The sequence below is a fragment of the Manis javanica genome, chromosome 6, assembly GCF_040802235.1.
Source record: "Manis javanica isolate MJ-LG chromosome 6, MJ_LKY, whole genome shotgun sequence".
NCBI classification, from domain to species: domain Eukaryota; kingdom Metazoa; phylum Chordata; class Mammalia; order Pholidota; family Manidae; genus Manis; species Manis javanica.
In genome coordinates, this window is record NC_133161.1 from 97643656 (window position 1) to 97656935 (window position 13280).

At 60.1% G+C, this 13280-nt stretch overlaps 1 protein-coding gene across 4 annotated transcripts in view; it reads left to right on the top strand.

Annotated features, from left to right (window-relative positions):
- Positions 1 to 562: 562 nt before the first annotated feature.
- The window catches only part of ADCY1 (adenylate cyclase 1), a 91725-nt gene continuing 79007 nt past the window's right edge, over positions 563 to 13280 (top strand). The window contains exons 1-2 of one of the 4 annotated variants that reach the window (XM_073239114.1): positions 563 to 1300; positions 12910 to 13059. In XM_073239114.1, the coding sequence (XP_073095215.1) occupies positions 650 to 1300; positions 12910 to 13059 (801 nt within the window). In that variant the 5' untranslated portion in view covers positions 563 to 649. The remainder of the gene's footprint in view (positions 1301 to 12909; positions 13060 to 13280) is intronic. The other 3 variants (XR_012132411.1, XM_073239113.1, XM_073239112.1) reach the window with 3 other exon arrangements.

Consider the following 13280-nt stretch of genomic DNA (forward strand, 5'->3'; position numbering starts at 1 on the left):
CCTAGCTCCCTGGGCACCCAGGAGGTGTGGTCTCCAGGTCCCACGGCTGGACTTACGGGGCTCCTGCCCGTGGGGGCCCAGCCGCTGGCCAAGGCTGCACAGGGAGGAGACCGCATTTAGAGGAGGTGCGCTGCAGGCGGCCACCTTCCCCACCTCCCCGGTTCTCGGGCTTTGCCTCATCAGGGCCCTGAAGGGGGCTACTTTACAACAGAGGGGCCTGGTTTCATTGAGGGCCACGCCTTTGGCAGGATTAAGCTTGCTCTCCCACGCGGAATAGTGTAGGATTTCAGCATTTTATCGCCCCGCGAGGCGGCCCACGAGACCGCACGGTGCATTGCACGGCGCGTCAGCGGGTAAAGTAAGGCTGGGGTATGATGGGCGGGAGCGCGGGCTGCGGCGTCGGGGCACGCGCGTGGGCCTGCGCGTGGGTCGTGCGCGCCCAGCCGGCGGCTTCGGGCTCGGCTGTCGCAGCGCGGTCGCTGGAGCACCGCGGCCGGGGCTCAGGCGGCGTCAGTGCGCAGGCGCGCAGGGTGGGGGGAACGCGCTTGGGGCGCGCGCTTGGGGCAGCCGGCGCCCTAACTCTGCCCGCGCCCCCAGCGCCTCGCCGCCCGCCCGCCCGGCGCCCCAGCCGCCGCCGCATGGCGCTGAGATGGCGGGGGCGCCGCGCGGCCGAGGCGGCGGCGGAGGCGGCGGCGGAGGCGGCGCGGGCGAGCCCGGGGGCGCCGAGCGGGCGGCGGGGCCGGGCGGCCGGCGCGGGCTGCGGGCGTGCGACGAGGAGTTCGCGTGCCCCGAGCTGGAGGCGCTGTTCCGCGGCTACACGCTGCGGCTGGAGCAGGCGGCCACGCTGAAGGCGCTGGCCGTGCTCAGCCTGCTGGCGGGCGCGCTGGCACTGGCCGAGCTCCTGGGCGCACCGGGGCCCGCGGCCGGCCTCGCCAAAGGCTCGCACCCCGTTCACTGCGTACTCTTCCTGGCGCTGCTCGTGGTCACCAACGTCCGCTCGCTGCAGGTGCCCCAGCTGCAGCAGGTCGGCCAGCTGGCGCTGCTCTTCAGCTTCACCTTCGCGCTGCTCTGCTGCCCCTTCGCGCTCGGCGGCCCCGCCGGGATCCACGCCTGGGCAGCTGCGGGACCGGTGACCGCCGACCAGGGCGTTTGGCAGCTCCTTCTGGTCACCTTCGTGTCCTATGCCCTGCTGCCCGTGCGCAGCCTGCTGGCCATCGGCTTCGGGTTCGTGGTGGCCGTCTCACACTTGCTGGTCACGGCTACCTTGGTCCCTGCCAAGCGCTCACGTCTCTGGAGGACGGTAAGTGCCGTGGCGCGCCTCCCACCAGGTCCGGGACACACTGCCAGGGAGGTATGGGAAGGCTGGGAGCCGGGCGCATATCTACGGTGTGGGCAGTTGGGGAAACTGAGGCCCGGAATGGCGGGGGCGTTCAAGGTCACTCAGCGAGTTGGGGACATAGTGACGGCTGGCACCTTGGGCCCGGACTCTGTTACGAGTTACAGTCCACAAAGCGCCCCTGGGTGTGGAGTGTGGAGACGGGAGACCGGCGTAGAGGAGGGGAGGATCCGCCCAAGGTCAGGCAGCCGGTGAGCCTCCAGCGGAGCCTGGGAGAGGGTCGCAGCTCTTGTCGCATGCATCCCAGCAAGAGAGACGGAAGGAGGCGAGGGGAGCGGCCCCGGGCTGGCGGGGTTCCTCGCCGGCTGTGGGCACAGTCCGGGCTCCTCTCCCGTGCGCCTGGAGCGCATGCCGGTTCACAGAGGGCCCCGGGGAGTGGAGGAGAACACTTTGGCCCTTCCATTCTTCCTGTTTGGGGTCCAGAAGTGCAGGGCTTGCCAAGGTCGCCCAAGGCTCTGGTTCCTGCTACCCAAGTCTGTCGCGGCCCTAACTTTGTCACTGTCTTCAGGCCAGGCAGGCGGGAGGGACGCTAGGAGGATGAGGAGGCTTTGTCGCTTCCCTCCGGGGTCCGGAGAATGGAGCAGCTTTCTGTGCGCCGTGGGGCTTTCAGAGCGTCTCTGTGAATCCCAGCCCATCCGCGCTTGGTTCTGAAGGAGGGTTTTGTTTCTGCCCCTGGCTGCATTTTGGCAGGAGGGTGGTGGGAATCTGATGCAGGGGCATCTAGGCAGAGAGGGCTTGGCAGATGGAGAAGATGAGGACGCCAGGGTCAGGAGAGGAAGCTGGACTGGGACAGCTTTGGGAGGAACAACTGGGAGGGGGTGGAGGGTCAGACATCTGGGGCCTGGGGGAGAACAAGGGCTCATACCCAAGGACTGAGGGAGGTGCTCCATGGTGATACCAGGCTGCACGTGGTCAGAGGGGCATGGGACACACACAGTGGACACAATTCTGAGGCTCACTTTAGGGCTCAGAGAAGCCAGCACCTGCTGGGGGTGGAGGAGGGAGCAGGTGGGGGTGGGGCTGTAGAGGTGCTGAAGAGAGAAAGAGACTGGATGGAGCCTCAGATAAAGGCAGAGAAAAGGGAAAGGGGTCAGAGGGCTTGCCAGTAGGAGAGGGGAGGTGAAGGAGAGGGTTAGGGGAGGAAAAGAAGGGGGCAGATAGGATAAAAGGGGGAGGCAAGTGAAGGAAGGGGGAAGGGATAAAAGGGAGAGGGTAGAGGTAGAAGGAGGGACAGTAGAGGAACGGGGAGTTCCTTGGGGACGGTTCTCCTACAGGCCTCCTGTGGGCAGCAGACTGGACTTCCTCAGGGGACACCTGTACCTCTCCCACAGCCACAAACCTCCCACCTGTTGTGTCAGCTCAGTTCCCTTCTGCATGTGCAGCAGCACTGGCCAAGCTGGGGCAGGGGCCAGGCTGAGTTCCTATGCACCAAAGACACAGCTGGCTCAGTGAAATTCTGTACGATTGTCTCCTTACAGCCTCCAGGCCTTCATTTTAGAGGATTAACAGGGAGAGAGGAGTCTGTAGAGATGTCTCAGGCACAGAGAGCTCTGCCGCCTCAGTAAGATGAGACCCTGCATTCTCAGAGAGGAGGGCATCCTGGGGGCACAGATTCTCAGGGAGAAGACATTGGAGCTTTGCTGCCACTGGTTGTGACTCCCAGGGCCATGCTGACCTCACCCTCCTGAGCCTCAGTTTCCCCACTCATATAAATCACAGCTCCCCTGCAGGCCACTGTGAAGTTGGAGAGTTCATATTGGAAAAGCCAGTGATGGAAGCTTCCTGCCACTTCCAGAAGATGTGCCTTCTTTAGAATGTCTGTATTCAAATCACCAAGTCCATGTGAGTGGTGGCAAGGAACAAGGTAGGGGACTGGACAGTGCCCCCCCCCCCCCCCCCAGCTAAAAAATTCCAGCTAAAAAATTCTGGGAGTCTGGAATCTGACCTTCATGAGCTCAGCAACTTGGGGCCTGAGGCAGTGAGGAAGTCGGCACCCATTTACCAAGCCTGCCCCTGGCTTCCTGCTGCCTTCCCTTCCCTCGCCTCCTGCAGTACAGTTTCTGGGGTGGCAGAAGCCCTGCAAGATGCGGGGCAGAAGCCCAGAGAGGGCTGGGTTGAGGGGACAGCCTTGCAGGGTGTTTGCTTTGCTTCATGCTCAGCATGTCCTATGCATGCTGGGACCAAGTGCTACGGGGACACAGACCTGCGACCAGTGTGCGCCCTTGGCCTCTGCTCCCCGCAGGGAGACTTGGGGTCTCCTGCATCAGTCCTGTGCCGCCTTGGTGTGCAAGGCCTCTGGGGCTGCAGCCGTGTGCTTTGGGTTTCTGTAGAACCACACCTGCCCAGAGGCTGGGAGCTTGAGAGCAGAGAGCCAGGTGCAGGATTGCATGGTTGAAGTTGGGCCCTTCCTGGGAGGAAGGATGTGCCACTGCCTCCTCCAGGGCAGAGAGCCCTTAGGGAAAATGGCCTTTTCCCACTGGGCCAGACTAGGCTCCTCCCCTCACACCACTGTAGCCCACTGGCTGTACCTCAACTACGTGGTAATTCATTTTTACTGAGCTTATTGACTTGTCAGAATTGAAGGCATGGCGGACATGGAGGCCTGTGCAGGGACAGCAGCAGTGGGAGGCCAGGCTGAGTGGACTGGAGAGTGTGGGGGTGGTGAGCACAGCACCGTGGGGACCTGGGGTAGGGGTGGGGAGGGGGAGTGGGGAGGGAGAACTCCAGGCACCAACTTGCAGAGCCTAGAGGGGTGAGGCCTGGGGAGGAGTAACCATGCTGGGACTGCTCTGGTGGGGAAGTGGAGTCAGGACTGTGAATGCCAAGGCCACTGCCTGGGAGTGCTGACTGTGGGGAGGAGAGGAACCTCTGGAGAAGGGCTGCTGGCTCAGGATGCTCCCCAGGAGACCCCTGTGCCTGCCCCTCGGGTCTTGGGTGTGGCTTCCACCACCAGCTTCTCCTCATAGACCCAGATGCCTCCAGGCCCGGGTGGGTCAGAGCTGCAGTGTTTGAAGCAGCGAGGGCCCCCTGCAGCATGCAGAATGGCTTTCCTGTTTGTTTGGTGGCCCATCACGTGAGGGAATGCCCTAATGCCTGCCAGCTCTGGACCCAGCAGGACGAAATCAGTGTCAGGGGAGGAGCACGTGGCTAGGATCCCCTTACCCCTCCACTCCTCTGAGCCCTTGTGGAAACTGAGTGCTGACTGGTGGAGCCACGTCGTCACCTCAGAGTCACCAGGGCCGGCGGCCTGGTTGTCACAGTGAAGCCCTGCCCTGTGTGTTGTGCCTGCTCAGGCTACCCCACTGCCCACTGCCCAGAAGCTGCTACCCAGCCTGAGCCAGGGCAGCTTCCGCAGAGCCAGCTGGGACCTAGGCCCAGCCCTGCCCCCTCCAGGACCTCCCCCAGCTGCACCTTTGGAACTGGGCCTCCCCCCCACCCTGGGCACTGTCCCTAGCCCTGCCCCCATGTTGGCATGTTTTGGGCTCCAGCCCTGCCCCCACACTGCCCTTCCCCTATCAAAGGGGCCTCCTCTCCTGATGTCCATGTGGCCCCAGCCCCCTCTGGCTGCATCCTCAGCCCTGCTCCTGCTGCCCTGTACCCCAAGCCTGGCCCCTTAACCACGCTGGCCCCTCCCAGCTGGACTTCCTTCCCTTCCCTGCCTGGCTGGGCCCTTTGACCTGTTTGCTCACCTGCTGCATCCACCTGCTCTTGCTGATCCATGCAGTTTGACGGGTGCTGGAACAGGGAGGCAGACAGATGGGTCTGGCTGTGTGAAGGTGGGGAGCAGTGACCCACAGGCAGCCTCCACCTCCCTGGCTGGACACGCTTTCACAGCCTCTGGTTGTTGGCCAGAGCTCAGCCAGCCTACGTTCCTGCTATCACACCCTCTGCTGCCCATTCCTTCACGCACCCATGGCCTGGCTGCTCCCCGGGCCCCAGGGGTGTCCAGTGCCACCTCCAGGCCTCCAGATCCATGTCAATTCCAGTTCCTGGAATCTGTGACCCCAGCCCGCTCATCTGCCTGGGTGGTTCCCTAGGTCCCTTCCCCACAGCCTGGTCCATTTCCATCCTCCCTGCAGGCCAGCTGGCTCTGACTTTAAGAAGCACCTGGAGTCGCCCACATCAGGGCCACAGGAGTTAGAGTGACCAGAAATGAGCCCTGGTGGGTAAGGGGGAAACGCCCTGGAATGGGGCAAGTGTTTGCTTCTCCCATCCCCATGGTCCTGTGGGCCTCCCTCTGCTGCCTCAGGACCTCTGGACTGTCCATGCACTGAAGGCAAGCCCCCGGGTGGGCCTGGTGGAGGTGCTAGGGGGAATGGTGGGAACAAGACTCCTGCCCTCCAGGAAGTTCCCACCCATGGGGAGACCCCAGGCAAGTGCTTGGACCACAGCCTGTGCCTGGGGGAGTCACTGTGATCTTCAGAGGCATGTAAGGGGGGCAGGGCTGATGGAAGGCTCAGGGTGGCTTCCTGAGGACAGTGCGTGCTCCAGCCAAGATCCCAAACTGCTGGGGTCAAGGGGCTCTTGGGTGTAGGGGAGCAGTCTGCAGAGGCCCTGGGGCTGCAGCCCACTAGAGCACTTCCCTTTCTTCTGAAAGCATTGTTGACTTTTAAGTGGAGGAGGATTCTGATCATGCTCCTGTTTGGGGGTCCATGGGGCAGTGGAGAGCTACCCTGAGAAAAGGCCTCCCTCCAGCTGGGCCCTGCAGGGAGATGTCTGCTTGCCCCTGTCCCCCCCACTCAGAGCTGGTGGCCTGCCCTTTGCATGCCCCTGGTGGCTCTCGGTGGCTCTTGGGTGATGGTTCCTGGTGGATCCTGGTGGCCCACATCTCGCAGGTCCCCAGGGCCAGGCTCAGCTCCAGGGTTGATGGGTAACCTGCACTGTGTTTCTGGAGCCGTGGAGTCTTGGAGCCCAGAACCATCCTGGAGCACCTCCTGACTCTGATGGGGGTGGTAGGCTCTTGTGCTTCAGGTTTCTGCCTGGCTGTGGGACCTTGAGCTGGGGACTGCCCCATGACTCAGTTTCCTCTGGGGTCACTTCATGCTTTTGTAGAAGCAGCTGTGTCCTTGGGTGCCATTCCTGCCCCCTCAGCACAGGCCAGCGCTCAGACAAATGAGTGTCACCAGCTGCTGCCACTAGGTGCTTGTAGCCTGGGACCTGTGGTTTTCTCTGACTCTGTGAACTTGTGTCTGGCCTCCACCAAACATTGGGAGAGATACCCGGATGCCTGTGGCAGACTATCTGTCTGACTGAGTGTTCTCTGGAGGTGTTCTGTCACCTCCTGCTAGCTGTGCTGTTGGAGCCCTCCCTGCAGCAAGGCCCAGCCAGTGGCAGCCAGACAGAGAGGTGTGTGTGTTTGTGTGTGTGTGTGTGCGCGTGCGTGCGTGCGTGTGTGTGTGTGTGTGTGTGTGTGTGTGTGTGCGCGCGTGCTTCCCTGGACCAGGACTTCACTTGCCCATATGCTGGGTGTGGGCAGGAAGAGCAGTGTGGCAGTCCAGCCGGCTGTTCCCACTGACTACAAGTGCCTACACTCATATACGCTCCCTGAAGCAGTATTGCCAGGGTCTCCCCTGGGGACACTGGGGCCCAGAGCTACAGCTCTGTCACTGTGGGCCACTGCAGGGGCTGGCCCACTATGTGAGGCTGGACCCCAGGCTTCACCTGGATGGAGAGGCCTGAGGGGAGGCCCGGCAGGTAAGACTGTGAGCCCTGGGGCCGAGTGGCAAGTGCCAGCACCCTGCCTTCTGCTGCTCTGTGTGTGCAGTCCAGGTGGGGCCAGCCATGCTTCCTCAGCCTCGCAACGTGTGGATCTGGCACCGCCTCCTCCCTCCGCAGCAGAACACACCTCACTGCCTTATCCCCATTCCTCTGGGCCTTGCACTCCCTGCATCTTCCTCTGTCCCCTTGGACATTGAACCCTGTCTTCCTGGGCTAGAGGGTGACAGCATCTGCCTGAACCTGAGCTGCAGGTGTTCACGCTGCCTCCAGCTCTGTGCTGGGAGGAAAACGTCCTCAATCTTCCCATTGCTCCTGGGGGACTGTGCAGAGCATGGACACAGCTGTTTGCATGGGGCCTCTGAGTGTACGCACGTGTGCATGAACGTGGGCACGTGCATTGTGTGTGTGTGCATGCCAGTGAGTGTGTGTGTTTGTATAGGTGTCTGCATGAGTCCATGCCCTGCAAAGGAGGAAGCCCAAGCCCATGGGTACATTCCTAGTCTGAAGGCAGCTTTCTATTTTGAAGCTAACATACAGAGCAGTGCACACAGGGCCTGGCTTCCTTTGCTGAAGTAGCCCTATCCTGAGCTGTGCCTGGGACCTGGCCCTCCTGCCTGACCCTGACTGTATCCTCAGGTCAGCCCTCCTGCTTAACCTCTTGTCCCCCAGTACATGCAGCTACCCCCCCACCCACTGCCCTTTGCTTGTGAGAATCTGTGCTCTTCTGGGGGTGCCAGCCACATCTGCACTGGCAACCTCCTGCTACATCTGAGTGAGGACATCTGCTCTGTGACATTCTGTCACAGCTGGAAACACGTGGTCACAAGCATTCTGGGTGGTCACCAGGAGCCTTGACCTGGGCCACACTTGTGGCCTCTGAAATCAGTGATGTGTGTTTCTTGGATCCGAAATGGCTGTTTGCTCAAACACCACACACTCTGCTGCATGAGTGATCTTCTTGGTTTAGGATTTTGGGATAACCTTGGATAATTACTCTAAAGCAAATCTTCACCTGCAGAAAGGTACTGACCATGTCCCTAGGGGGACCCTGTGGGGTTGGACCCATTTCAAAGTACAGTTTTGTTGAAATGGGTGGTGATGTGAGGGCCTCTTGGTGGCTAGAGTCAGCATCCAGGTGTCTACAGGTGGATGGAGGTGTTGACACATTGCTAGTGCTGGGGATGGATGAGGGGGTCCTGGGCCTGGCTTGCTTGCAGGCGGCCATGCATGAGCAGGCAGGATGACCCAGGGCCAGGTCAGGGTGACCCTCAGCCCAGCACATGCCTAGAATGATGATACCTGGGGAAATTGGAAACACCATGGGTGACTGCCTGGAGTGCCCTGAGAATCTTCCCCTGAGTGTGGTGACTGCAGCCCAGGTGGCCCTGCTCCTCAGGATGATTGAGACTGAAACAGGAGGCCACAAGAGCCCATCAGAATCTATTCTTAAATATATAACTTGTTTTTATGTTATTATCATTATGGAAACCCCAACATACACTGGAGGAGAGCTGAGTGTGGTGATTCCAGTCCCAGCACCATGATTGACCCTTGGCCCTTGTTTCACATGATGCCAATCCTAAAACACTTCTATTAATTTGATAACAGAGAGCTAACAGGCAATTGCATTGATTGGAGAAGACAGCCTCACTCTAAATAAGGGCCTGAAGCCCCAGGAGGACCTGCAGAGCCATGCTCCTGTCCCACACTCCTGTCCCACGCTCCTGTCCTATGCTCCTGTCCCTGCTATTCCCCACTGAGAGGCCCTGGGCTGGGGGCCGTCTGGGTAGCAGGATGAAAATGAGAGTGAAAACAGGCGATCTTGAGTGCCTCAGGATTGGGGCAGCAGGATGGAGTGAGGAGACCCTAGCAGCAAAGGCAGAGTGAGTAACCGGGATAGGTGGGACCTGCCTGCCACAGCGGACACCTGGATGGCCGATGACCAGGGCCCTGGGCATCACTGCTCTCTGCATCCATCCTCCTGAGGAGCCAAGGAATGCAGGTATCCACTATGGGGTAGAGGTTGGCAGCCTGCTCAGCAGACAGAAGGCTGATTAGCTAGCCTGCCCATGAGCACCTATCCCCAGGTAAATTCATCCCCTTCCTTGAATCACCTCCCGAGGGCTGTCTGCTGAGGTCTGCAGGGCAGGGTTTGAACCATCATCACCCCTCCTGGCAGCACAGGAGACCTGAGAACCTTTCCCCACTGTCTTGGGCATGGGTGCTGCCCTGCTCACAGCTTGAGGTCTGCACCTCTGAGCCAGCTCTCATGGAGCTGGAGCGGGACTGGCACTCGGACTTTCGGCTGGCTCAGTGTGCCTTGCAGAGACTACACATTTCCTGTCCTATGATTTCCATTCTTCCAAATTGGGTTGGATGAAGATTGAAAATTCTGTGGGCTGCTTTTCTGTGGCAGGGATGCTCTTTGGTGTGATGACTCCCAGAGGTTTGGTCCATCACAGTGAGGCTGACTTCCTCACCAGAGACTGCTGGTCCTTCACCACATTCCATGATCATTACTGCTTCACATGTGCCCTGGAGAGTTCAAGAAGTGTTGGTGTGGTCCTAACACAGGAAGGACAGAGAGCTCTGTGCCATTCCCACTCTGCAGTAATTTATGTGTAACCTTTGACAAATCACTCCACCCACCCTGGCCTCAGTTTCCACCTGTGAAATGGTCTTATCTGAGGCAGACATGCAAGACTGGGCTGATGGGAAACAGGGCACTTAGCTAGAGCTCTTGCCCACATGTGCGCCTCCCAGAAGCTCTATGACATTGGTATTCGATTGTCAACTTCAAGGTCCCTAGGACTCCTGGATCCATCTGACCTCTCCAAGGCCAGGAGCCTCTAGCAGCCCAGCCAGGGATGGACACAGGTCCATAATGCAGGTTTTGTGTTTGAGTGGATGGATGAGTGCATGGATGGGTGACTGGCTGGCTGGCTGGGTTGTTGGATGGATGGTGGATGGGTAGATGGTTGGGTGGATGAGTGGGTGAGTTGGTAGATGGATGGGTGGATGGATGGTTGGTTGGAACTAGTAGGAGAAGGGGCCCTTCTGTGGGCGGTGGGGTAGTTTCCTGAGGGGCAGGAACCATGGGTGATGACCTCATGGCACTGTGCTCACAGTGCAGGGTTGTGCACTTGGGAGAGGGCTCAGCAGGCCAGGCCTAGGCCTGTGTGTGGAGATGGCCACCCAGGTGGGCCTCGGTTTCCCTGGGGTCTTATGATGGCCAGAGTAAAGGGAAGGTGGGTGTGGGGTAGCCTGGTCTGCCCCCATCTGCTTTTGATGTCTCCCTTGACAAACTGTCCAGCTTCCCCAGTATGTCCCTTGTGCATCCCACCCCTCAGCCCATGACCCCCACCCCCACCCCTGCCTCAGCCTTCTGGTGGACACCTGCTTTTCCCCATTCTGCTCTGGGCTGCCTGAGGCCTTACTTTCTGGTAAAGCCATGTCTGCGGCCCATGAGTGGTACTCGCAGCATCCTGGCCCCACACTTGGGCCCTTGTTGTCCACCCCACTGAGGACAGTGACTGCACAGATCCCCACCACAGGGCCGACAGAGGCCTCAGGGTTGCTGGTGGGGAGGGCATCTCCAGAGGGGGCCTCTGTTACCAGTTCTGTGTGTACAAAACATTAAGTAGAGGCTGGGAGTAGGCAGGTAGAGGCCAAATTGGTTATATGTCTGCTGGGAAAACACAAGCTTTAGCTCCCAGTTGTTTGAACTAAAAACATGCCCACCACTGTGCCTTTGGGCATTTTAAACATGCTCAGTGGATGTTTAAATATTGACTGTACAGAACTGCAGGGTGGTGGTTCATATATGCCCGTCTTCCTCCTGCCATCAGGCAAGTGCCTTTGCAAAGATTGGCATGAGCTGATCCCCAAATAGCAGATGGCCTGTGAAAGGACAGAAACACCACCTGACCACCAGGACAGCAAAGATCCCTGGGCATGGCCAGTGCTGGCCACCATGGCCCCTGAGGCCAGTACAGAGCACAGCACTCCAGCTCTGCGCCTGGTTCAGGTGTAGAGTGCACCAGCTCGGGGGAGATCACCCAGATGTAGAGGAACTGAGATGGCCTGTGTCACACAGAGATGACCAGGACCACATGGAGCTGACCAGGGTCACATGGAAATGATTAGGGTCACGGTGGCCACCATTTATGTAGGACTTTTGGCCTGTCCCTCTCTCTGGCTGGCAAAGTACTGTTTCAGATGTGTCTGTCCTCCTGAGGGACGTGTGTCTGAGGCAGTCACACCCCCCTGGAGCTGGCAGACAGAGCGCCACATCCTCTCCACCAGCCTTAATCTGTCCCCTCCAGGCCTCCACTCCTTAAGGCTGTGGCCCCTGCTGGGTCTCTGCTTTGCAGCCTGCCCTCTAGTCCGTGTGCAGGTGCCACTGGCTGCGGCTGCATGCCCTCTTGGTGTGCCCTGTCCTTGTCTTGTTTGGGCAGCACTGTGCCAGCACCTGCCTGGGCCGCTGCCCACCTGCTTCTGTGTTGGTTTGTCCTGTGTAATGTGAGCATAGCATTCCTGGGTGGCGAGTGTTTCTGGTGGATCTAGGAGGGGCAGTGACTGAGGGATCTGCAGGAGATGTTTAGTTAGACAGAAATCCTCCATTTCTGCAGCCACTTTGTAACCCTTATGAACACAGCAGCCCCACAGGGAGGCTGGTGGGGAGCCTGGGGCACTGGAGGACCCACCACAGGCCTACCAGCCCAAGAGAAGCACCCCTATCCAGCTCTGGGTCTTATGGCCATTGAAGGAAGGCGCAGGGTGGCTGTGGGGGCCCAGTGGGCTTGGGGTCTGACTCCCGGGTTTGCCACGACGCAGTGTCACATGCGAGTCCGCGGGGGTTGGCGGGGCCTGAGTTCAGGACAGTGAGGGCGGGAGGCCATGAAGGCTGCCTTCCTCAGACCCCCTCTTTTAACTCCCTGTCCGGTGGGTCCAAGCCTCCCATGCGGCCTCTGCGGGCACCCCGGGTGATCCCCCCTCATCCGTAGCAGCAGAGCAAAGGCAGGTGAGTGGGCAGCGTGTGTGGCCCTGGCATAGTTCTTCGCCGTCACACACACGTGCCCCGTGCCCACCTCATGCCCAGCACCGCCCTTCCTCCCTCCTCTGTTTCAATCAGCCCTCCTTTACTGTTGCTGTCCGGAGCATTGCACCATAGCCTAGTGGGAGTGACTGTCTTGTTCTAGTTTTCTAGGTGTGATGAGGTCCCAGGGCTGCTGTAACAAAGCACCCAGACAGGGCGGCTTGAACCACAGACACTGATTCCTCCCCATCCTGGACCTGGACGTCCGAGGTCACGGTGTGGCAGGGTGGGTCCCCCTGCGGCCTCTCCTGGGCTTGTAGACGCCATCCTCCTGAGTCCTCACGTGGTCGACCCTCTTTCCTGATCACTTCTTACGAGGTTGCGGATCACATGGGACCCAGGCCACCCTATGACCTCATTGTACCTTAATCCCCTCTTTAAAGGCCCATCTCCAAGCACGGTCACTGTGAGGTGTTGGGGGTTAGGGCTTCTGCCTGAGCTCCGGGGGACACACCAGCATAGTTGCGTACTGCTCCATTGCGTGTATGCTTACAGCACCAGCAGCCCCCACAGGGTGAGCGGCGTGCCCGTCGCCCTGGCTCATGGCCTCATGAGGCTGCTCTGCCCCGTGGGTCTGGCCAGCAGGTGTGGCGGCCCTGGATGGAGGTCACTTCATAAGCTGGGTGTGGAGGGTGCTGGGAGCCCGACCAGCCAGGGCCCGTGCACACTGCACTGTGCACTGTTCTTTCCCTTCCAGCTCTGTGCCAACGCCCTGCTCTTCCTCAGCGTGAACATGTACGGGGTCTTCGTGAGGATCCTGGCCGAGCGCTCCCAGAGGAAGGCCTTCCTGCAGGCCCGGAGCTGCATTGAGGACCGGCTGAGGCTGGAGGATGAGAACGAGAAGCAGGTCGACATGGGAGGGATTTCACTGCAGGGCTGGGAGGCATGGAGCAGGGGGCACGGAGCAGGGAGGCAGCAGCAAAGACAGGGAGGGGTCACCAAAGGGGGAGCAGGGAGCATGGGGCAAGGTGGCAGGACACTGACGTGGGAGCAGGGAGCACGGGATGGCTGGGGGGAGCTCAGAGCAGGAAGGGGGACACAGAGAAGCATTTGCTCCCCACAGGCTGA